This window comes from Endocarpon pusillum (assembly GCF_000464535.1).
Source record: "Endocarpon pusillum Z07020 unplaced genomic scaffold scaffold4550, whole genome shotgun sequence".
Taxonomy (NCBI): domain Eukaryota; kingdom Fungi; phylum Ascomycota; class Eurotiomycetes; order Verrucariales; family Verrucariaceae; genus Endocarpon; species Endocarpon pusillum.
The window spans coordinates 1-21,232 of record NW_006916443.1 but is presented as its reverse complement, the minus strand read 5'-3'; the positions used below and the strand labels follow the sequence as shown (position 1 = coordinate 21,232).

At 49.7% G+C, this 21,232-nt stretch overlaps 7 protein-coding genes across 7 annotated transcripts; 3 read left to right on the top strand and 4 right to left on the bottom strand.

Moving 5' to 3' along the window:
* Positions 1-490: 490 nt before the first annotated feature.
* Positions 491-1,593, top strand: EPUS_08787 (uncharacterized protein; the record flags this gene model as incomplete). The annotated part of the gene is made up of 2 exons (XM_007805803.1): positions 491-1,079; positions 1,160-1,593. The coding sequence occupies 2 exons, from the start codon at positions 491-493 to the stop codon at positions 1,591-1,593; spliced, it is 1,023 nt and encodes a 340-aa protein (XP_007803994.1).
* A 1,402-nt stretch (positions 1,594-2,995) lies between these two features.
* On the bottom strand, positions 2,996-3,358 carry EPUS_08786 (uncharacterized protein; the record flags this gene model as incomplete). Its single annotated transcript, XM_007805802.1, has 1 exon — positions 2,996-3,358. One exon carries the CDS (start codon positions 3,356-3,358, stop codon positions 2,996-2,998), a length of 363 nt encoding a protein of 120 aa, XP_007803993.1.
* Positions 3,359-4,926: 1,568 nt separating this feature from the next.
* Positions 4,927-5,730, top strand: EPUS_08785 (uncharacterized protein; the record flags this gene model as incomplete). Its single annotated transcript, XM_007805801.1, has 1 exon — positions 4,927-5,730. The coding sequence occupies one exon, from the start codon at positions 4,927-4,929 to the stop codon at positions 5,728-5,730; it is 804 nt and encodes a 267-aa protein (XP_007803992.1).
* Positions 5,731-7,609: 1,879 nt separating this feature from the next.
* On the bottom strand, positions 7,610-8,683 carry EPUS_08784 (uncharacterized protein; the record flags this gene model as incomplete). Its single annotated transcript, XM_007805800.1, has 1 exon — positions 7,610-8,683. One exon carries the CDS (start codon positions 8,681-8,683, stop codon positions 7,610-7,612), a length of 1,074 nt encoding a protein of 357 aa, XP_007803991.1.
* Positions 8,684-11,163: 2,480 nt separating this feature from the next.
* On the bottom strand, positions 11,164-14,068 carry EPUS_08783 (uncharacterized protein; the record flags this gene model as incomplete). The annotated part of the gene is made up of 2 exons (XM_007805799.1): positions 11,164-13,588; positions 13,641-14,068. The coding sequence occupies 2 exons, from the start codon at positions 14,066-14,068 to the stop codon at positions 11,164-11,166; spliced, it is 2,853 nt and encodes a 950-aa protein (XP_007803990.1).
* A 1,132-nt stretch (positions 14,069-15,200) lies between these two features.
* EPUS_08782 (uncharacterized protein) lies at positions 15,201-16,166 on the top strand (the record flags this gene model as incomplete). Its single annotated transcript, XM_007805798.1, has 1 exon — positions 15,201-16,166. One exon carries the CDS (start codon positions 15,201-15,203, stop codon positions 16,164-16,166), a length of 966 nt encoding a protein of 321 aa, XP_007803989.1.
* Positions 16,167-18,030: 1,864 nt separating this feature from the next.
* EPUS_08781 (uncharacterized protein) lies at positions 18,031-20,378 on the bottom strand (the record flags this gene model as incomplete). Its single annotated transcript, XM_007805797.1, has 3 exons — positions 18,031-18,823; positions 18,871-20,307; positions 20,362-20,378. 3 exons carry the CDS (start codon positions 20,376-20,378, stop codon positions 18,031-18,033), a joined length of 2,247 nt encoding a protein of 748 aa, XP_007803988.1.
* Positions 20,379-21,232: the final 854 nt, after the last annotated feature.

The window sequence follows — 21,232 nt, the reverse complement described above, 5'->3', positions numbered from 1 at the left end:
TTCGGTTGATTTTCGTTGCGCCAGCTGACTCATTTCCCATATCGAATCAAAATGCTCAAGGGCCTTGCATAGAAGGATAATGCCAAGATGATGATCTCCGTTCGGTCCGTGACACATGCGCCACACACTGCATGCACTTCAGCTTCGGGTGCATAAACAACCTACATGAAGAACAAGGTCATCTCAAACATGGCACGCTATTTCAGTCGCTGATCCACATCACCTCGCCTCCAACCAAGGATGTATAACCAAGAATCTAAGTCTCAGGTGCCTAGATCTCCACACGATGACCTTGTCCGACTGACCATCATCCCCTGCCACGCGCAGCTGACTGCAACAGTGCCCCTGAACATCCTTTTTCCTTGGATATGGCTTTAACATATTGGTGCGCATGAAGCTTATGAATTCAAGATTCTAAGCTTCGCGACTCCTGTCTTTTCTATCTTCTAGTCGCATGCACGACGCGTGTTGCCCATCGTCATCTCTCACCATGCGTCTATCAAAGCCTCTCCTCTTCAACACCCTTCTCATTCTCCTGACCGCCATTGTCCCAGCCCTCTCTCTTTCTTTTCACCGCCAATCCCGCGCTCTCCTTTGTAACAATTCCCCATCCCACTGCACAACGCGGTACTCTTCCGTCCCGCCCCAAATCGGGTCCCACGACTCCCCCTTCATCGGGCCTTTACCCTCCCAAAACCAAAACATCGCTACTTCCGCCCAACTCGACCGCGGCGTCCGCATGCTCCAAGCCCAGACCCATCGCGCCCCAGACGACCCGAACGCGATCCAGCTATGCCATACCGACTGCCTACTGGAGGATGCAGGACGATTACAGGATTGGCTGGGGGAGATCAAGACATGGCTCGAAAGAGAAGGGAACGGGAACGAGGTGGTGACGTTGCTGTTGACAAATGGTGATGCGATCTCGATGCAGGCTTTCGGGGAAGCGTTCAAGCAGAGTGAGATTGAGAAACACTGTTTCGTGCCCGGGGAGAAGGAGGCGGTGGTGGGCGATCTGGAGAGTTGGCCCACCCTCAGCGATATGATCGCGAGGGGAAAGCGGGTCGTTGTTTTCATGGGTACGTCTGAACCTCTAACCATCCGCAACCCGTCTCTTCCCAGGAGGCCCTCCGTCGTGATGATAACTAACCACGAGCAGACTCCGGCGCCGAACCCCAAGAAGGGCCCCCCTACATCCTCCCTGAATTCCCCTATTTTTTCGAAACCCCCTTCGGCGTCACCGACCCTGCTTTCCCCAGCTGCTCGATCGACCGGCCCCCCAACACCCCCTCCGCCGACGGCCGCATGTACATCGTCAATCACTTCCTGAATGTCGAGGTTGCGCCCGGGATCAAGATCCCGGATCGGCTGAGGGCCGGGAGAACGAATTCGCGAGCAGATGTGGCGGCGCAGGTGGAGCGGTGTAAGGCCGTGCATGGGGGACGCGCCGCGAGTTTTGTCTTGTTGGATTTCGTGGATGTCGGGGATTGGCATCGCGATGTCAAAGGGGAGGCGGGCAGTGAGGGAGGGTTTCTCGAAAAGGCCAAGGAGGCTGCTTGTGGACTTTTGGGCGGCTTTGGATGGGGTTGCTGATTTGGGGGTTTATTTGCCCCCCTAAGCGGTCGCCATTGTTTTTCTTTTCCAGCTCTGGGAAGTTTGTGAGAGAATTGGTGCAGGAGGAAGTGCAGGAGGAAGTGCAGGAGCAAGTGCAGGAGCAGGAGTTTGAGGAGATGGCACTTTACTAAGTATTATATCGTAGAACGTACCTGGCGGGCGCTCGGTTTTTTGGGTTATCTTGCGAACGCGCCGGTCCTGCTAATTAGTCAGTAATATCACCCGATACCACCTAGCTTGCTGAGTTGTGTGAGTGAATACTACTTAGTAATTGCAAACTTCTACATCATCAGAGCCCTGTCCAGCAAGATACAGATACGAAAGCTTGTAAGAACTGCCTACCATTCAATCCAGGCATGGTCAGCGGGACAAGGCTTCCTACAGAGCGACATTGGTCACCAACAACGGTCAAATGAGCTATGTAAACTTTCTTTGTCTGGCAAACCTTGAGGAATGCGAGATGGGTACGCCGTCCTTCTCGGCGAAGAAATTTGGGGTGCGGAAGAAGAAAGGGAGACAAGCGAATTTCAACGAGCATAAATCTTCATCCTGCAGGCAGGTGGATGATGATGGTTTGCAGGACTCCGAGGGCACTGTTGGTATTGGAATGGAGCGGTTCATTGCCGGGCCTTCGAGGTAGGACTTGATAGAGGCCTGTCCGGACAGTTTCTACTCTTACGTGTTCGAATGCCTGGGGTCCCAGCCATCACAAGGTTTTGATGGGGGGTTTTTCCGAGGATGAAGGCGTTGTAGGAGAGGATTTCATTGTCTGTCGTGTCGTATGGTATGGCAGAAAGAAGACGGATTGCCACCTTTTGTTGCCCTTCCTGAGCCTCAGCTCGTTCTGCCTTTTTCATGTCGCTTCGGGTGTGCCGCAAGCTAACAAAAAAAGCCAGCACTAGATCAGGCACTGAAAGAGCTGCCATCAGCAGCAACGGCGGAGGTTTTGGAGCAGAGAGTGTCTGAAGATTGCGGCCATGGTTTGTTGATATCTTATCAGCCTTGAGCGACAGAGGACCATTGAAGGATGGCCAGACCGAACCAGCCCTCTTCAATGAAACAGACAATTCCACCATGCGATCGACACATTAACGTTAGCCTTAGTAGAGAGGCGCACACAAGTGACAATTCCTTTGTTCCATTTTCTCCCATTTTCAATTCACACAATCATCTGCACAATGTCCTTGTTGGTCTTTCTCTCTTTGTGACCCGAGCTGATCCCCACAATGTCCTTGTGGTCTTTCTTTGATATCCAAGCTTAGTATAAAACTGCCTTGATAGATCGATGTTTTTTCTGCACTTCCCCAACACACTCTGGCAAATAATCTCCTTTACACTGACCAAACAGGTATCATTCCAGCAAACGTTTCGCCCCACAGACTTAAATATGCCAACGTCCCACCACTGTCCCATATGCGAGAACGGCATCTTCAAGAATTCCTGTGCGAAGAAGGGCCATATGTGGTACTGTCGTACGCATGAGTGTTGGGTTCGGCGAGACTGGAATTGCGTCAAATGCGAGAGCGTGGCTCGGGCCGAAAAGAGAAGAGAGGATGCTGACGAGGCCGAGGAGGCTAAGAAGAGGGCAGAGACCAAGGCTAAGGAGGAGGAGATCTGCAATGGGACTCGGCGGGTGAGGGGCAGTACTGCCAGTCGGAAGGTGAAGGGGAGTGTTCCGAAGGTGAGTCGAACGAAGAGCGTCAGATGGTGTGATATACGGACGGTGAGGAAGTAGCACGGCCATGATAGGTGAGCTGCGCTATTCACACAAGGGTGCCATCGTCTGCCGAACAGGGTGCCCGTCCTGAACTGAGCTCTTGCTTCCTTAGGCTGCTGAAGGTAGGTTTTTTGCTAGCTTTTGTTTCTCCAATATAAGGTATCCTCAAACAGGTTCACTTTGTGGTTTACGAAGAGAGGGTCATTGGGTGTGTATTTTCCCAGTTAATGGTAGGGAACGTGCCCAAAGACAGATAGATAGATCTCCCATCAGCTTGTCATCAAATTATTGACTTACATGAGTTCTGCGAATCCAGATTCGAATCTTGTTCCCTTCTTGGATGCTTGATTCGTCTGTCACCTCACCACATGGTGCTTGAACTTTCCAAGGGCGGTATTGGATGACTGTTCCGCAAGGCACGCATACAGTTGCGGGATGCCATAGTACATAGTAAGTGGTGTAGAGCGTTGACAGCCAGTAGCTAGTAGGTCGTCCCATCTGTAGTATCCGTACGGCTGGCAAGTGGAAGTGTGAGTGGCAGCCGAAGATCAGCCGGCACTAGTCGGCTCTGTCTGCTTTGCCTGCGAAGCTGCAATTCTTTCTGGTCTTCTGTCTTCTGTCCTCTGGTCTTCTGCTCAACGCTACAGTCCGTTGCGGTCGTATCTTGCACAACAAGAGCAGCTGAGATGGGAATCTTTCGCGCTTTGGAGCATGATCCCATGTTTAACGGGCTCATCAAAGAGACAAAGTGCAATGTCAGTGAGCCGCAAGTAGACTGGGCATGCTCTTGCCCCGTTCTGGAGCAGCATGGAAGCATCGTAGCATACAGCATCATACGCTCACAGCGACTCCAAGATCCGGTTCATTGGAAAGGAGGTGAGTTATGTCTCAAAAAGAAATCTGCCACATCCTCTTTGCACAAAAACATGGCAAATATTGGCTTGCGGCATTCTCCCAGTATTTCAAGACTCATTGTGCAGTTGAGAAAGTACCAGCGGGAAGAAAGAAGACTGTTCCAAGACAAATTAGCGTGCAAGCTGTGAAACTGTGTCTCTGTGTCGTCTAATTGTCTCGCTAATAGCTGGATCCATTGTATCAAGCAAAGAATTGGTAGGTAGAAGATGCTTTGAGACAGACCGAAATGGGCAATCTAGGTCCTTGCAAATCACACAATTGCTTCCTGGTCGTTTGTGCGGAAAGATCAGAACTGCTTACGTTCCTTCCAGATCACGGCAAGTTTGAAACCATCCAGTTCCCAGCTGCCAGACGCATCTTCATTGTGTACGCACAATCATGTCTCTACACGAATGTCTCGATATTATTTTTCTTTTTGATACGATTCGTGTTCTCTCGGCTACTACTCTAATCCTAATACACCTTCAAGGACAAAACGTGTTGACCATATGTGCTACATATAAACCCATCACTATTCACCTGGATCGTATCCTCGTTTCTTTCCAACACCTCATTTGCACGCAACACATATTTTCTCAACGCTGCAGCTGGTCTGTAACCTATCTTCTAGTCTACACGCCGTCCATCCATTATTCTACGTGATAACATCAGTTGTCAATCTTATCATCAACCAATTCGCCATGTCATCAGCACAGACTATGACATCCATCGGCATCTTTCAAAGTCCTTTCCGTAACCCTACTAATGATCCTGAGGCTCTTGGTTCCTACACGAGCTGTGAAGGACCACCTGCCCGAGGTCAAACCTCGCCAGTGGCCAAGATTCGGAAACATATCGCTTCGACATTCGCTCCAAAACCTCCAACACATACCACCGACTTTTTGAAACCGGAGCCTGACCTCGTTAGCCTGGACTGGGTATCCGAAGAAAAACTACTCAGTGCAAGAGCACGCTCAGCACCACCAACAAGGCAGGACGGCTCAGACATGCGTGCTGCTCCCAGTAGTCTCGATTCTGTAAGCGCTTCGGAAACAATGAATGTGAAGAATCCTACGGCAGAAGACATACGCAAGCAACCCAAGTCAAGCCGCAAACTGCGCCATTTCTCAAGTCGCGCCACTATTGCCGATGCCGGCCGGGCTGTCTTCGGAAGTCAAGTATCAGAAGCTAGTATGGGTATTCGACCTTCGACTCCGACTCAAACTCGACCCACCACTGCTGGAGGCGATGGTGGATCTTTTCCCACAGGCGATGGCCAGCCTGGGACGAAGGGCTGTCACTGTCCTTGCAAGTGCGTCAAGAGCGGCTATGACAACACCAAGCTTTGCAAGTGCGCATGCTCCTGTAAGAACCGTCAGTGCAAAAGCAGAAAGCTACCAAACAAGATACTAAGGATATTCGAGGGCCATGGATTCTGCAGGCAGCGCGGTCGTTGTGGCTACGCAAAGAAGGGAGAGGAGCGTCGCGACGATGAGCAGGACTAGGGCTGAGCGGACTTGATCGGAGGGTGCACTGGGGTCCTGGCATCACGGTCAAGGTGAAGGAAATGCAAGGGCGCCAGCAGTACCGCTGGTGAGATGGTAGCACGGAGTAAAGGCTTGAGGTCGTGTTACCCAATCCACAGAAGGACGGAATACTCGCTTCATGATAGCTACTTGCTTGGACGATACTGAGGGTTGGCTGTTCCTACCTCGTTCGAATACCATAGCTAAGCAATACGCAATAGCTTCCGTGAGAAAATTGATTACTGCCCGTTCATCACAAATATCATGATATTGATGCCAAATATATGTCCCGCGCACCATAACTGCTCTTTGATTGCCCAGCCTCTCCAGCCCCCACGATCCGTATCTATGTTGGTTCAGGGGACATGTCCGCTCCATGCCCAGGGCGGAGCGCCTTTAACTTTAAGAGCCATTTACTCGAGTATTTATAAATCACTCCCTTGAAGGTGAGCACCGTAGTCTAGCTAATTGGACAGGATTAGTGGCTTACATGAGGCGGTGGGGTAGAATTATGCACATGTCTGGGTGCGGGGACAGAAAGACGAAGGTTATGAAGGAATTGGTAGTCTTGTTGTCGTGGATATCATCTTTACATCCTGTAGACATCTTCGAGACGGTCAAGCCTCGGGCTTGCGACGTCTGCTCGCTGCGCAAGGTAGTCCAGCTCGCATCAAAATGTCACGACATGGCACGAGGCTCATGCCTGACAGATCAAGTGCTCAGGCACCGAGCCTTGCTTAACTTGTGTCAAGGCCAGCTTCGACTGCTCTTATACGAAGAAACCTCTAAAGCCAGGTCCAAAAGGTCCGCGTGTTACGGCCTCAAACCGCATTCGAAGATGACTCCATGATGTTAGATCACAAGCTTGCATAAATGCCAACACCGGTGCAAGACCTCCGCTATCATCAAAGACTTCGACTTCATCTCCGCAACGTACACATGGGCCTGCAGTCGAATTGCCTGGGGCATCTTCTCCACAGTCCCTGCCGACTGTAAATGGTCGCTCCAGCATCTCTCTCCAGAGTCTTCACGCCTAACTGGATATCTACCACCACAAGATGTACACCGTGTGGCCTGTTAGTGCCGGACAGCGTTGTTGGAAAAGCTTGGTGAGAATATCAACGATTCAGAGGCATGGGCTCTGGAATAATCCATCTGTGCAGCAACAGGAGCGCAATTGAGACTGGACGCCACCTTTGGCTCTACTTCCGTGCAGGCAATCCCTCTATCATTGATGGATTCGCTATGGAAGCTGAGCGGAGTCGAGCTGTGTTCGACTACAAGGGAGAAGCTACCATCAATTGCATCGCTCAAATCAATGGATTCCAATATCTCCTCTGCGTCTATGCCTCTAAGAAACAGTCGAAAGACTCGACACTGAGCAGCGTCACCCAGGGCGTACTGACCACTCAATCAAAACCAACCTTCGCTTCGCAGCTACCCGTGATAAATTACAGCAACTTTAAGCCCACTGCAAGTTGGACTTTTTGGATGTAAAAATGGCACACCCAACATCCCGAAATGAGCCTTCCAAAAACGCACCAGCGAGAAAGAATCTTGTGGCATGTCTTTGAAAACCTGATACTGAGGTTTTCTGCTGTGTGGCGCCGTGCAGCGCAACAGTCAGCCCTACACATCATGAACTTCCGAAACTAAGTAACATTGAGATCCAGAGAGGTTCAACTTCCACAATCCAGATATTAGCAGAATGTGAACTGACTGTGTACCAGAGTCTATGCCTTCAATAGTAGACCAGGCCATGACCTCAACCATGCCGCGGTGAAGTAAAAACACATAACTGCTGGAACTTATAGAAGTGGTGAGGACACGACACCGCCCCATTCCCACGGCTACAATCCTACTGAGCGATCTTGACCACAATCTTCCCCCTATGATTCCCGGAGTTCAACCTCTCAAATGCCTTCTCGGTCTCCTCCAAGTCCCAAACACTATCCAGGACAGGCTTACACTGCCCTTCGTCTATCAGCTTCGAAACTTCCGTCAACTGCGAACCAATTGGTTCCATAATGAAAAAGACGCTTTTCACGTCTTTCTTCCCCTCCCTCATCTCCTCCCAACCATCCGGCTTCCTCGTTTCCGGCGGTCCGATAATACTGATTAACGTTCCTCCATCCTTAACGCAATACCAGCACTCTTCCAACGTCTTCCCTCCAATTAAGTCAATAGCAATATCCACCTCATTGTTACCGTCCATCTCAACCCATTGCTTCAGACTCACTTCCTTGTAGTTGATCGTCTGTGACGCGCCGAAACTTCGAATAAATTTATCGTTCTCCAGACTCCCAATCTGCGCCACAACCTCACACCCTGCAATTCTCGCCAATTGCACCAGCCACACACCCACTGCACCCGCTGCAGCAGTAACAAGAACCCTCTTCTTGCTACTACCGCCGCTTCCTCTCAAAGCCCTCTCAACCAACCCCTCCGCCTCTATCCCACCATGCACAAACAAAGCCTGCCAAGCCGTGAGAACCGACAAGGGCACACAAGCCGTCTCGACCCAATCCGTACTCTTCGGCTTCAACGCCATCTCTCCCGTTCTGGCGATGGTATACTCCCTACAGTTTCCCGGCCGCGACGCCGGAGTGCGCGCATAGATCTCATCGCCTGGCTGAAAATGAGATCCAGGGGGTGAAGTGACCACAGTGCCACCGAGGTCGTAGCCCGGTATGATCAGTTTCTCCGGGTTGTCGGAGAAGATGGCGTCGGGATAGAGGAAGGGCCAATCGAGTTCACGGGCGCAGAGGGCGGTGGTTTGGACGCGGATCAGGTGGTCGCCTTTTGTGGGGTCGGGGGTTGGGATGGGGGCGTTGGGTTGGAGATGTAGGGTTCGGGTGGGGAGATCGTAGATGACTGTTTTGGCTGTGGAGGGGAGAGAAGAATCTGCAATGGGGGTGGTTGATGTCGCCATATCGGGTTTCTTGAATCTGCTGGAATATGTCGCCGTCGTCGTCAATAACGTCGTCGTTGTAGTGGTAGTGATAGTAGTAGCAGTAGACCTATCATGGAGATAAAATCTCCATCTCTCACTCCCCGGTTCAACGAGAGAACCTTTTTCTGAACTCGCATGGCCAGCTCCCCAAAAAAAAGAAAATCCCGCATTTGATGCCCCTCTTTCTTCTGGGCAATGGACTCCATACATAGAGGCATGCATGTGAAAGGTTTACCACGTAACTTTACTGCCAGTTACGAGTTTCGAGTTAGAATAGGCTTCAACCATCGTATCTAGCTGGCATCGTGTATGCATGCATGCATGCATGCATGCGCACATTGCCTGCCGTGTGTTGTGCAAGCATGTGCGAAGGGGGGGCAATCCGGACTTGTCTGTGCCCGTAGACGAGAAGAGAAGAGGGAGCGGGGAATAATTGAAGTAAGTTAGTAATAACCATGTACTGTACTGTACTGTACTGTACGGTAAGTAAGCCGTGAGACCCCGTACGGCCGGCAGGCAGGTAGACAGGCATGTGGTTTCTACCCTCGTGTAGATTTGGCGGCGGGCTAAGTGGTTACTTAGCTGTAGGCACTGGTGGGCACCGACCGACGGCGTCGGGGTGGATGCAAGCGTTCCGTGGTTACAGAGTTACACTGCCTGGAGTATCAACGAGTCAGGAGGAGAATTTGCAGCAGCACTTCTTGCCACCTGCAGCTGGTGGAGGGAGTTTGCCTCGTGGAACTTGGAGTGATGGAGAGATGGGCGGATGGAGGGAATGGAATGGATTGCGGATTTTCTTCTCGGCTGCTTTCTCGGTCGCGACTACGTGGGGGCTTGGTTGTTTGGGTGCTGCGGGAATTGGGAGGGAATAGTCTTCCATATCTCAGTTGAGTCGACGATAGTTTGGATATTTGACATTCGCAGGAGCTATATAAAGCAATATCTAGGGCCTGTTCTCTTGTTCAGGGAGATGACAGTGGGAGGAGAGTCTTCAATCCGCTTTGGAGCCAAGTAACTGATTCCGTTTTCTTGCTAAGTAAGCAGTGAATAGATGGCAAGTGTAACAGCCGTACATAGACTGGCCTCGGTAGGAGGAGGATATATTCCCAAGCCAAGGACCGATGTCTTCTCCTTTAAGCCCGGTGAGTCCCAGTTGACTCTCTCTCGCTCTCACACTTCATCAGTACGACGGAAGTAACCCATCATCCTCGTCATCTTATCCAGCTCGCACTCAACAACAGCACAGGTCTAGCTTCCGACCATGAACGGTGGCCATGCGTGCGAAATATTCGGCTGGACTTCGTTGCTGTCTTCTCTTCTTGCTCCGTTCACGGCTAAATACTGCGGGATGGCCCCTTTGCATGTGCTGTGACAGACCCTCCTCCGTAAAGGCGTTCGTGCTATCGCAGCCATTTGCAGTGCATCGCAAGGGGCCAGGCTCGGAATGTCTCTTCATGTGTGCCGAGGTCTCCAGCCATCTGGCGACAGACGGGACATCTTTTCTTGGCAAGGTAGGCACAATCGGTATAGAAGCCATAGTGAGCACGTCCATCAATTATGTTTCCGCAGTGCAGGCAGCAAATCCCATCATCTTCGATCTTGCTTTCTCCTCGAGCTTCTCCTGCTGGGCGTTCCGGACCCATGCTTGGAGTAGGCATATGTTTGAAGACTTCGACAGTACCCGGTTCCTGTTATGACTCAGCCGATAAACTAATCTCCACACACCTTGTCCCACCTGTTTGATCTGCGTCTGCTCCATCGGCGCTTCCTTAATCGTTGGAGTGAAACTGGGCATGGCCATTCTGCGGCTTTTTTCCTGTAGCAAGATAACCACCACAGCTAAAAAAAGATGTAGGTAGAATGTTCTTGGAGATGTGAGAGGATCACGGTGGACTTCCGTATCCGGAGGTGACTGCTCGATTATCGGGTTGAGTTTCAGAACACTATCGTCGGCTTCTCTGGCACAAGAGATATGAACCCTTCCCCAGAATTGAATTGGTTCTTCAATTCTGTATTGCGATTCGAATCGAATGCGCGGTCTATAGCAAAAGCGAGAAATAAATGTAGCTGCAAATGATAGATGTGGATGCGGATGTAGATTCGGAACGATAGAAAATGGGAGCTTATGTTCTCATCAAGGGGAAGAGCAGAAAGAGGAATATGGCTCTGTTCAGGCGAGGCTGTCACTGCAAGCACGTCGAACAAACCATCTTCAGCAAGAAAGAATAGGGCAGTACCTGACACTCACTCATGCAGCCTCCAAGATCGCACCGGGCAGGGAGAGCTGGAATTGTGGAATGGAAAGAGGAAATGACCGTACGGTCCGAAAATGAAGAAGGAAAGCGAAACGCCTAAAACAACATCAAGTCTCGTTCCAATGGGTATCCTAATGAGCAATGCTCCAAACATGTATGCAATCAACATGCGAACGCGGACCTAGTATGCATATCCAGGTTTCATCAGCCTGCTTTTTGTCCACCACCACACCAACATTTAATATCACCATCACGCTCGACTTGAACAACAATATCCATGTGTTTGCTCTGCAAGTAGTCAGACACTCGAGCTCGGACATCATCAAGATCTGCATGTTGTGAAGCGATGATGTGGATCACACCGAGCACTGTCTGATTCTGATTCTCATGTTCGCTGCGATGACTGTGATCGTTGTTTTCATCATGATGGTGAGAGTGTGAATGCTCAAAGGCATGTTGATGCTCATTAAGATGATGGTGATGGTGATGGTGATGGTGATGATTATGAGAATTTTCGTGAGGGTGATGATGATGATGCTCATGTCCAGGCTCTGAGTCCCTTTTGCCAATATCATCCAACCAGAATTTTGGTGCCGAATATCCAACTACACCACGAATTTTGCTAACACCAGCAAGAACGTCTCTCAGGGTATATTCAACGTCACTGGGCAAGGACAAGAGCAATTTTTTGCCACTGCTGAAAACAAGGGGAACCGCAGATGCGAATATCAGTATCGCTATAGCGCAAGAGGCGAGGGGGTCGAATCCGCTCCATCCAAAGTAGCGAACACATAACGTGGATATGACGACAGCCACAGATCCAAGTGCGTCAGCCATGATATGTAGATAGATGCCGTACATGTTGTCACCACCATGGTGATGTGCTTGTTCTGACTTTGCCGCTGATGGTGCTGGCAAGGCTAAAGGAGCAGAGTGGTCATGAGCATGGCTAGCGTGCGAATGAGAATGTCCACCATGGCTATGATCGTGACCACCGTGTCCATGTGCATGTCCATGTTCGAAAGCCATTATTCCAACAAGGTTGACACCCAGACCAAGAGAGCTGACAATGAGGAGCTCCATGGTGCGACTCACATCAGAGCCTTCAACCAGTCGCTCGATAGCTTCCCAGATAATCTCGATGCTGATGAGCATCAGGAAGATCCCATTACCAAAACCAGCAAGGGTATCCATTTTGCCATAGCCATATGGATATTTTACGCTGGGAGGCCATTTACTCATGACAGCAGCACAAAGACCGACCAACAGCGCGAAACAATCGAAGAACATGTGGATGCTATCACTGATCAGCCCTAGTGAACCGGTCAATACTCCGTAGGTCGATTGCACAAGCATGAAGGACAGATTCAGCAGCATGAAATAGAAGATTCGACGAGAATCCTTGTCGGCCAATATTCCATGTAATAACGAGTATCGCTTCGTGGATTGCAGCAGAACCTTTGTAGGAGCTGAAATGTTTCTATCCCGCCGTTGCATGTGCTTCTCGCTTGACATAGGATGCGTATGAAGGGAAGCTTGTGGTCTGGTGGCATCCAACTGAACAGCCATATAAGCCATGGCTCCAAGAATTGCATCTTGCCAAAGGGTATCAAATTTTGATAGCGTCATGGCGTTGCCGAGGATTGCTGCAGCCAAGCCTGTCGCAAGCGGGACCAGCGCTTCTTGAAACATGGAGGTCTCCATCGTCACCAATGACCACATCGTCAGCATAGCGACCACGAGCAGAATCGCGAAGGATTCAACAGTTAGAGCCGAAAACTCGCTAAAGAGGTAGAGTATGCCGGCAGCCCCCGCTGTAAGAGCTCCGGAGAGTAATGTAAGAGAGGTCTCTTCGGCTGTCGCAATCAATGGAGAGGTTTTGATTTTGACGGACAGGTGGTATGAGGGCTCAGCTACATTCCATGGCGTAAAAGGGACAGCTGGGGTAAAATTTGCTGAGTTTGGTGGAGATGTAAGAGAGCTCTCATGGGGAGCCTCAACCAGATATGGTGGACTGCAGAAGAAGGTAAATACAATCACAGCTAGTACACCTGCTGTAGCGGAGAGCCCAGAGCTAGAACCATAGTGAATCGCGGTCACGCAGAGAAAGATTGAGAAGGCGAGCGTCCAAGTCTTTTGTGCTAGCAGATTTTTCCATCCATGAACGTGGCTCAAATTAAAATGCTCTTTATTCCTCGGGACGAGTCCTGATGAAATCGATACCAAGACCAGGACAGAGACAGCCAAGCCACCAAGCTGTAGGGCAGCGATATAAGGTATTGCAATGCCAACTGCTCTTCGAAGTATTCTCAAAACGGTCCATAAGTCCAGGCCAATGGTGGATGCTTTCTTGGTATCTCCTGCCACGCTCAACCCTGGCTTGGCATTGTATGAAGGCGAATTATATCCTCTACATTTTTCGAATGTGCCCAGAAGAAGCAGGATGCAGGACGTTAGCATTAAGCTAATCAAGATGTCATTCGAAATCTGGCTGATTGAGGACTCGCGCAAGTTGGAGTTTGTAGTGGTAGAGAATCGTTCGGTATGGCGTGGATTGAAGTAAGATAGGAGTATGTACGGAAGGGGCACAATACTTGAGAAGAAGACTCTGCGCAAGTAGCTGCGAGGTCTAATGGTTGTCAGCATACTCTGCCAGTCTTGTATTTTGCAAAATGCCCTACCTTGAGTTCGGGTCCATTCCGCCAGCACTGATTTGGGCCTTGCCCTCAACCCGAGGCAACTTGTAGGAGTGTGGAAGAGAAGTAACCTCTGGTTGGTGATCCTGGGCCGCAGCTTTTTCCTGTTTGGATAACCTTGTGAGTCGTCCGTTTGTTTGGTGGGAAGGTGCGCTTATGGATCCGTTCGCTGCAAAGGAAACATGATTTATAATACCGTTTTCTCCATGCTTTTGGCGGCTTTCGTGACCTGGAGGCCTTCCATCATAGTTTATTGATCCTGGGTCAAATCGTTCAGAGGGGATACGAGGAAGGGTAAACGGTCTTGCTGAACGTTGACTGCTGCACTGGTGCGATTGTGAGCGACTGTGGCTATGCACATGTTGAGACGATTCAACAGTAGAAATCAGAGGCCCGGTAAACCCGGATGCCATCGTGCAGAACGTCGTGAATCGTTCATCTACCACCTTCCGACGGTACAGATGAATGGTGTCAATCTAGACCAGCCTTCTAACAACCATTCGGCTTGGTAGCACGTTTTCACCACCATGATGCCAGCTCCGTGAGTATATGAAGCTTCAACAGGAGCAGCGCTTGAAGCAGCCACCATCAAATCACCTTTTGAGAGAAGAATGCGAACAAGATCGTGAATTATCATGTGCCCGCAAATGGCGATAGCTTGTGCCCCTGAGATTAGCAGGATTGATGTCAGTGGCTAGTACTCCGCAGTTGCTAGTCATTTATCCCTGCTGCTGGCCCACACGATTCCCAATCTGAAACGCGATTCCTGCTTACATAAGTTCGTTCAGTCCACCATTTGACTGCCTGGAACTCCTCGGTGGCTCCAATCAGCAAAACCAATTGCACTACGCATAGCCATTGCGGTGCTGTGTTATGAATCTGAGACGATGCTTAGGGGAACTGGATACTGAGTGCAGACTTGTGACGCGTTTCTGGTCGTTCATCATGAGCCTTCGGCGCTGGTGAAGATGTTGCAAGCATTAATTACTGTTGCTGTGGTAACATCAGCAATCTTTACCATCATTCTTTTGTGCCTCCCATCCCAATACAGAGGGCAGATTTCAGACCGCACTTCTATCCAGAATGGCCCAGGGACTCGGTCGACCAGCAGTGTCGATGTCCAGATTCTCGTCCTCGGAGACATAGGGCGAAGTCCTCGGATGCAATATCATGCTACTAGTATCGCAAAGCATGGAGGATATGTCCAGCTCATTGGCTACAGTGGTATCTCGAGTTTCCACCCGCGGTCTGCCAGTGTCTGATGTATATCTACAGACACTATTCCTAATCCGGATGTCACTACAAATCCCAGGATATCAATCATACCCTTGCAGTCATCACCAATAGCCTGGCAAACGAGCAACAAACTACTCTTCTTGTTTTGTGCTCCATTGAAGGTCCTCTTCCAGATATGGTCACTATGGATCGTTCTTGGATACCGTACAAAGCCGTCAAAATGGATGATGATTCAGGTAGGCATTGGCCCCTGACGTATCAATCACTCTTTCCTGTCATCCTGATCTGTTCTGAGGGCTGGTTACAGTCATGCTGATTCCTATCTTTAAGAATCCTCCTTCTATTCCTACCCTGGCAATTGCTCAAATCGTTTGTTTCCTACGTCACACACGTCTGATCATTGATTGGCACAATTTTGGCTATTCGATTCTTGGCCTGAAGCTCGGTTCGTCCCATCCGATGGTGAAAACCTCAAAATGGTACGAACATATGTTCAGTCAAGGCGCTACCGCACATTTCACCGTCACAAACGCCATGGCTCGTGTCATTAGAGATGAGTTTCACCTACGTGCACCCATCATACCCCTCCACGACCGCCCAGCCAACCACTTTCGACCCATCGACCCACAAGACCGGGCAGCCAGCTTAGGGTCTGTTCTTCCACTCTCCGAGGCCTCCGACCCAATTTTAAGTGGCAAGACCCGTCTCCTCGTCTCTTCGACCTCCTGGACACCCGACGAAGACTTCTCTATCCTCCTAGAAGCACTCTGCATCTACACCACCAAAGCTCTAACGACCCACCCTCATCTTCCCGAGATTCTAGCCATCATCACAGGCAAAGGTCCCCAGAAAGCAGCCTACGTCTCCCGTATCGAGCAGCTCGAGGCAGAAGGAGCCCTCGAAATGACCCGTATCCGCACCGCATGGCTGAGCATACAAGACTACGCCACCCTCCTAGCATGCGCAGATCTAGGCGTCTCCCTCCACACTAGCAGTAGTGGCGTCGATCTACCCATGAAAGTCGTGGATATGTTTGGTGCTGGACTTCCTGTGGTGGGTTGGGATCAGTTCGAGGCTTGGCCGGAGCTCGTTACAGAGGGTGTCAATGGGAAGGGCTTTTCAAGCGTGGAGGGGCTGGTAGAGAACTTGACTGAGCTGTTCGGAGATGATGGAACGAGTCTAGCGCAGCTGAAAGACGGGGCTTTGCAAGAAAGTGGGAAGAGGTGGGATGATGAGTGGGATGCTGTGGCAGGGAAATTGCTCGAGCTGACTTAAGTAATGGAGCGCGATACTCTTTGCTGAGCTTCGGGTATCAAGAGAGATTCAGGGAACAACACGTCCTCGGTGGAAAATCTAGAATCTCCTAGATAAGAAGACAATGTTGTGAACTGCAACCTCAATGCTCAAGATCCAAGAAATAATCAGGAGTTAGAGCATTACGGTCACGGTGTCAATGGCCTGAGCTCAAAGTCAACGTTGGCAACAACCCCATCCTTTTCTACCCTTACTCTTACCAGGCTTATGGCAGCTGCTCCAGCTATATGCCGAAGTGTAGCTGTTTGAGGTTGAGCTGTGTAACCTACAGCCACACAAACAACATGAAGCAAGCAAGAATAGGAATGTTTGACAGTGTGTCCATTTGAGTCAAACTGAATCAGATAAATCAAATCAAATGCTTGGAAAGTACTAAATCAAGACTTGGAAATTTAAATCTTAACAAAAATGTTTTTTAATTTAAAATATTTAGGACATTTAAATCAAAAGATAAAAGTCTTGGCGGACTTTGTTTCTGAGATGAAAATCCATGACAGGATCTGTAGATCAAACCTAAACAGGCAATGCCAATAAGTTTTTTTTCCTTCCTCATCCATGGAGAACATGGTACCATGGCTACACACAACCAACAATCCCGAATCTCTCGCCGGATCATACCAAAGCAACCGAACCCCACTCTGAACGCTGGCACTGGCAAACGCTGCTTCCATCTCTTGAATCATTTTCTCAGACCAGCATATAGAGCGCCTTCTACAGGCATGTCTCCCTGTCGGTTGGAAAAAGCGAAGTGTCTGACTTTAAACACCTCCTCTGCCGTTAAGGGACGACATCCCATTGTAATGGCGCCATCGTGTCTATGCTAGGGGTGGAGATAATAGCGCTACAGCTTCCGGCTAGAAGGATGTCAGCCTTGTAGTGGCGGAAACCAACCGCGATCACAAAGGCGGCCAGGCCACGGCAGCCGATTATGGGGTTGGTAGGGCTTCTCAAAGGGTCATGTTATGTTGTCCTGTGTTGTGCATTTTGGGTAACCTTGAGTCCTGACCCTCTGCTGTTAATGATTTCGAAAACCATATAGGTTAAGCCGAAGATGGTTGACAGGCAGACATTCTGCTCGGAGGTGTTTCAGTAATGGATAAGCCCCCTCTCCTCCGGAAGAACGGGAAATGTGAAGCAGGAAGGAAAAGTGCACGGTGTCACTCTGTAGTGGCACTTCAGTGCTTGGAACTCAACGATCATCCTATGTGTAGATTGTGTGCGAAACTGGAGTATCCTTCCATCCTCAATGCGCCGGTGAAACGTTAGTGAGGGATCAGCTGCATTGACAGCCAGCAACCAGACCTCTTCCTCCTCCATGGTCTTGTCTTCAAACCTCTCGACCTGTTGCCACAACCATCTCTTCTGGCCACCCACCGCATTAGCAAATCCATCCACAGCCATGTTTCGGATACGGGCCATATATCTTGACCCGGTTCTTCTGTGAACAGCATAAAGTAAGGCTTCATGTTTTCCGGTGGCAATGACTAAATTGTAAGAGGTTGGGAGGGATACCGAATAACATGGTTAAGCCCCGGCGAACTCCAAGATCTTCAAAGTATGTTCACAGATCTTCTGTCAAGCAACTGCAACGGAGACAATATCGATAGATCGAGTGATGAAATACTGTTAAACCAGGTATTTGGTTTTGCGAGACATTCTTGGAACATTTCTGATAGTTAGGCTGTGTAAGCCAGTTTCAGGAGGCAGGAATCCCCTGTAGTGGGCCGGCCCGGAGGCCAGACGACAAATTCTCAGGGCCGTGTTGGGACACACTACTCCGCGATAATTAGTATGCACTACTTCTCCATTTGTCCTTGACATCCACCTAAATCCTCTTTCTCAAACCAGCATATAGAGCGCCTTCTGTGGGCAGGTGTACATCATGATCAGAAAACGCGCAGTGTCCAATTTCCTCCCCCTCCTTCGACGTGACACCCCATTGTAATGGCGCTGTCGTGTCGACGTCCGAGCGCCCGTGACAGGCAGCGGAAATAGCGGCGCTGCAGCTTCCAGCCAGCGGAATGCCAGGCTTATAGCGACGTAGACCAAGCAAAGTCATAGAAGCCGCCAGGCAACATCCCAGCACGATCGTAATCAGAATCGCTATTGGTGAATACCCACAAGTCGAGATTGCAGCGGGGTCCACAAGCTTTCCCGTTTTATCGAAGGACGCCACTTGCGCCAGAAAGATCGATTGTGAAACTGACCAATGTAGGACACCAGACAGGACGAGGAGTGGGATTGCGTATCTATATGGCAATTGGAGGAAATATGTACTGCGTTGCCCGAGCTTAGGCTTCGATAACCGAAGCGCTTTGCGTTCGTGGGCGAAGTGGGACCATTCGTCAGCCAGTAGCATCGAAGTGAATATACCATTTGATAGAAGGTAAAAGAATGAGAGGATAGGCTGTGAGACGTTAGTCATTAGAACGCTTGCCATGAGCGTTGTTCCGCCAATAGAATGCAACCTCAATCCGCTAATGAGCGTGGTAGGGTGGACAGCACCAATGCCCATATCGATGAGGTCCTTGAATGAAAAATCTCTGGTGTTTTTATCGTTCGCCATAAGTATTCCATATCCGAACAGAATTGAGACTGTAACCAGGCAAAAGTAAAATCTATGATGGTAAGCTTTATCTGCAATGGAGCAAATCTGGGTACTGACAACAAGGCGCATCCCCACCACCTAGGTCCGCTTGCAGCATTGAACCAGCGCTTGACGTTTGGTCGGTATTTGATTGGATCCGCCTTTCCGCCAATTGACAAGCTATAGCCCTTCTTGCCACGAAATGCTTCTTCATTGAAATCTATTAATCCTCGGTGATAGTGCTCGCACTCCTTAGTCTTGATGGCGTCCTTGCTGATTAGACACATTTCATCGGTGGTGGGATCGTTGCTATTCAAGAAGGAGTCAACGGCATCCCCTATGGTGATCAGAGGGGTGTCCCTGATGCCAAAGGCAACAAGAAACATGAGCAGAGATTTTCCAAAATTGCAGATTATGACTATTACGACGATCGACAGACTGAAATTGAGGCTGCATTCACCCTTAACCGGCTCGCTCAGGCAGTATTTGATGTCCCACCCATTCGAATGCCAGCGGTCTGAATGCGTTCTGATTTTGGACAATTTCAAAGAACAAGGATAGCTCGACGACATCTCTGACGCACCAAGTCCGTATCGAGTGTTGCCATCGGGGGCATCACATATCCAGTTATAGAAATCGAAGGTGCCTGGCTTTTGGTTATCGAACCTAAATGTATGCGAGATCACTCGTTCCACTGAGCCATTCCCAGACATTGAACGAAGAGGGGTACCATCTGGGCTTGTTTTGGGTTGAATCACAGCCACCAAATTTCTTCTGGTACTGAGGAACTCGGTAGCGTAGGAATTGATGCAGGCAATTGGTTCAAGCCTATCCCATGTTTTGGCTTGAGCCTGAATGTCTTCGATGTTGGCAAATTGCGCTTTAGAGTAGAGGCCTTGTGGACCACCTTCAATGAAACTTTCATATGCAAACACGGCATCGTACTCGTTGGCTGCAATCGTGGAAAAAAAAACCGAGTTATACATCAGATGTAAGGGAATCGAGCTCAATCCAAGTAACCACCATATGACTACTTTTCTAGCTGCAACCGTCTCAAGATTTCGCATGCTTGGAACTCCAATGTCTAACCATCTATTTTTGGCATGAGCTTCATCAATCTCTTTCCTGGTCGGGGCGCAAAGAATCTGCATGCAGTAATTGCTGCCGCTGAGGAGCGTTGTGCTCAGGGCATTAACAGCCAAATGGATCAAAGTGTTGATGGTTTCTGCTTGGTGGCAATCACCGGCGAAGACTTTGGCAACTCCGTGTTCGAATTTGAACTTCTTTAAAGCCCATATTAAGACGACTGTGTTGATTACAAAAGTAATGGAAGCCAAGCTGGCTGCCCCAAGGGCGCCGACAGCCCAGCTTACGGTCAGTAATGGTCTGCGTATTGGTCGAGTGGTCTTTCCATCAAGAAAGACTGCCTCTTGGTGCGCTGGTTGATCGTTTTCCGCATCGTTGGCAGCGAGTGGTGAATACATGGACGAGGTAAGCTCCAGCGGAATATCGTCTCTATTGCGTGGTCAGTCAATCTAGATTGAAGCTCCAGAACTTCAATTGACGTACGTGTAAGTTTGATACATATTTGCGAGGGCATCAAGCTAAGGATTTCATCAGCAGAGGAGAAATCATCAGGTCGAGATGAAAAGACGGCTTGGGAAGGCTCAAACTCGCGGAGGGGAAAGGGAGGGATGTATTGCCGCACAGTCTATTCCGTCAGGAGGGCGCAGAGGCTGTTAAATGGCCATGAAGGAAATATAGCCGTGATGGAGTTCGGTTGCGAATTGGGGCTTTGACAGTTGATGCAGCAGTAGGTAGTGTGTAGCTCTAGGGAACAGAGGCTTAGACATAGCCAGTCTCGCGAAACAGGGAATGTTCAACGGTGATCTTCTCCCCTAGCCAGTGCTGCAGGCAGCAGCGTCGGCACTCAACAAGTTTACAGTCCAAAGGTCTCTGACAGCGCAGTCAGACTACATCAAATTGGAGGGCCAGGAAAGGCCTCGCCATACTCCGTAATTGCTGTGGTCTCAGCTTGATTGGCATCGAAAGGGGTTGCCCTGTTGGTTGGGTAACAATTCAAGTGACGCCCTTGCAGGAAAAGTGGCTGAAGCTTTAGCGTTGAGACCTGAAACGTCCATATGGGGGCCATTTTGTTGCTTACTATGTACAACCTTAGCCAGTCAGCGAGTCTCGCTACCTTTTCTCAAACAAGCAGATACAGAATAGACCACCAATATTTCTATAGCCCGTGGCATTGATTATCTGAGTATCTTACATGAAACATTTTATGATTGCGCTTTCTCTGTTGGCTTGTCCAAGCGACAACCAGGTGACTAAGTACTACTGTGAGCTTGTTTGTGTCTTCCCAGACTTTACCTCCTTTACCTCGTGGCAGACGTCGTTTGAGTGTAGAAAGAGTGTTAATTTTCTACAGAAG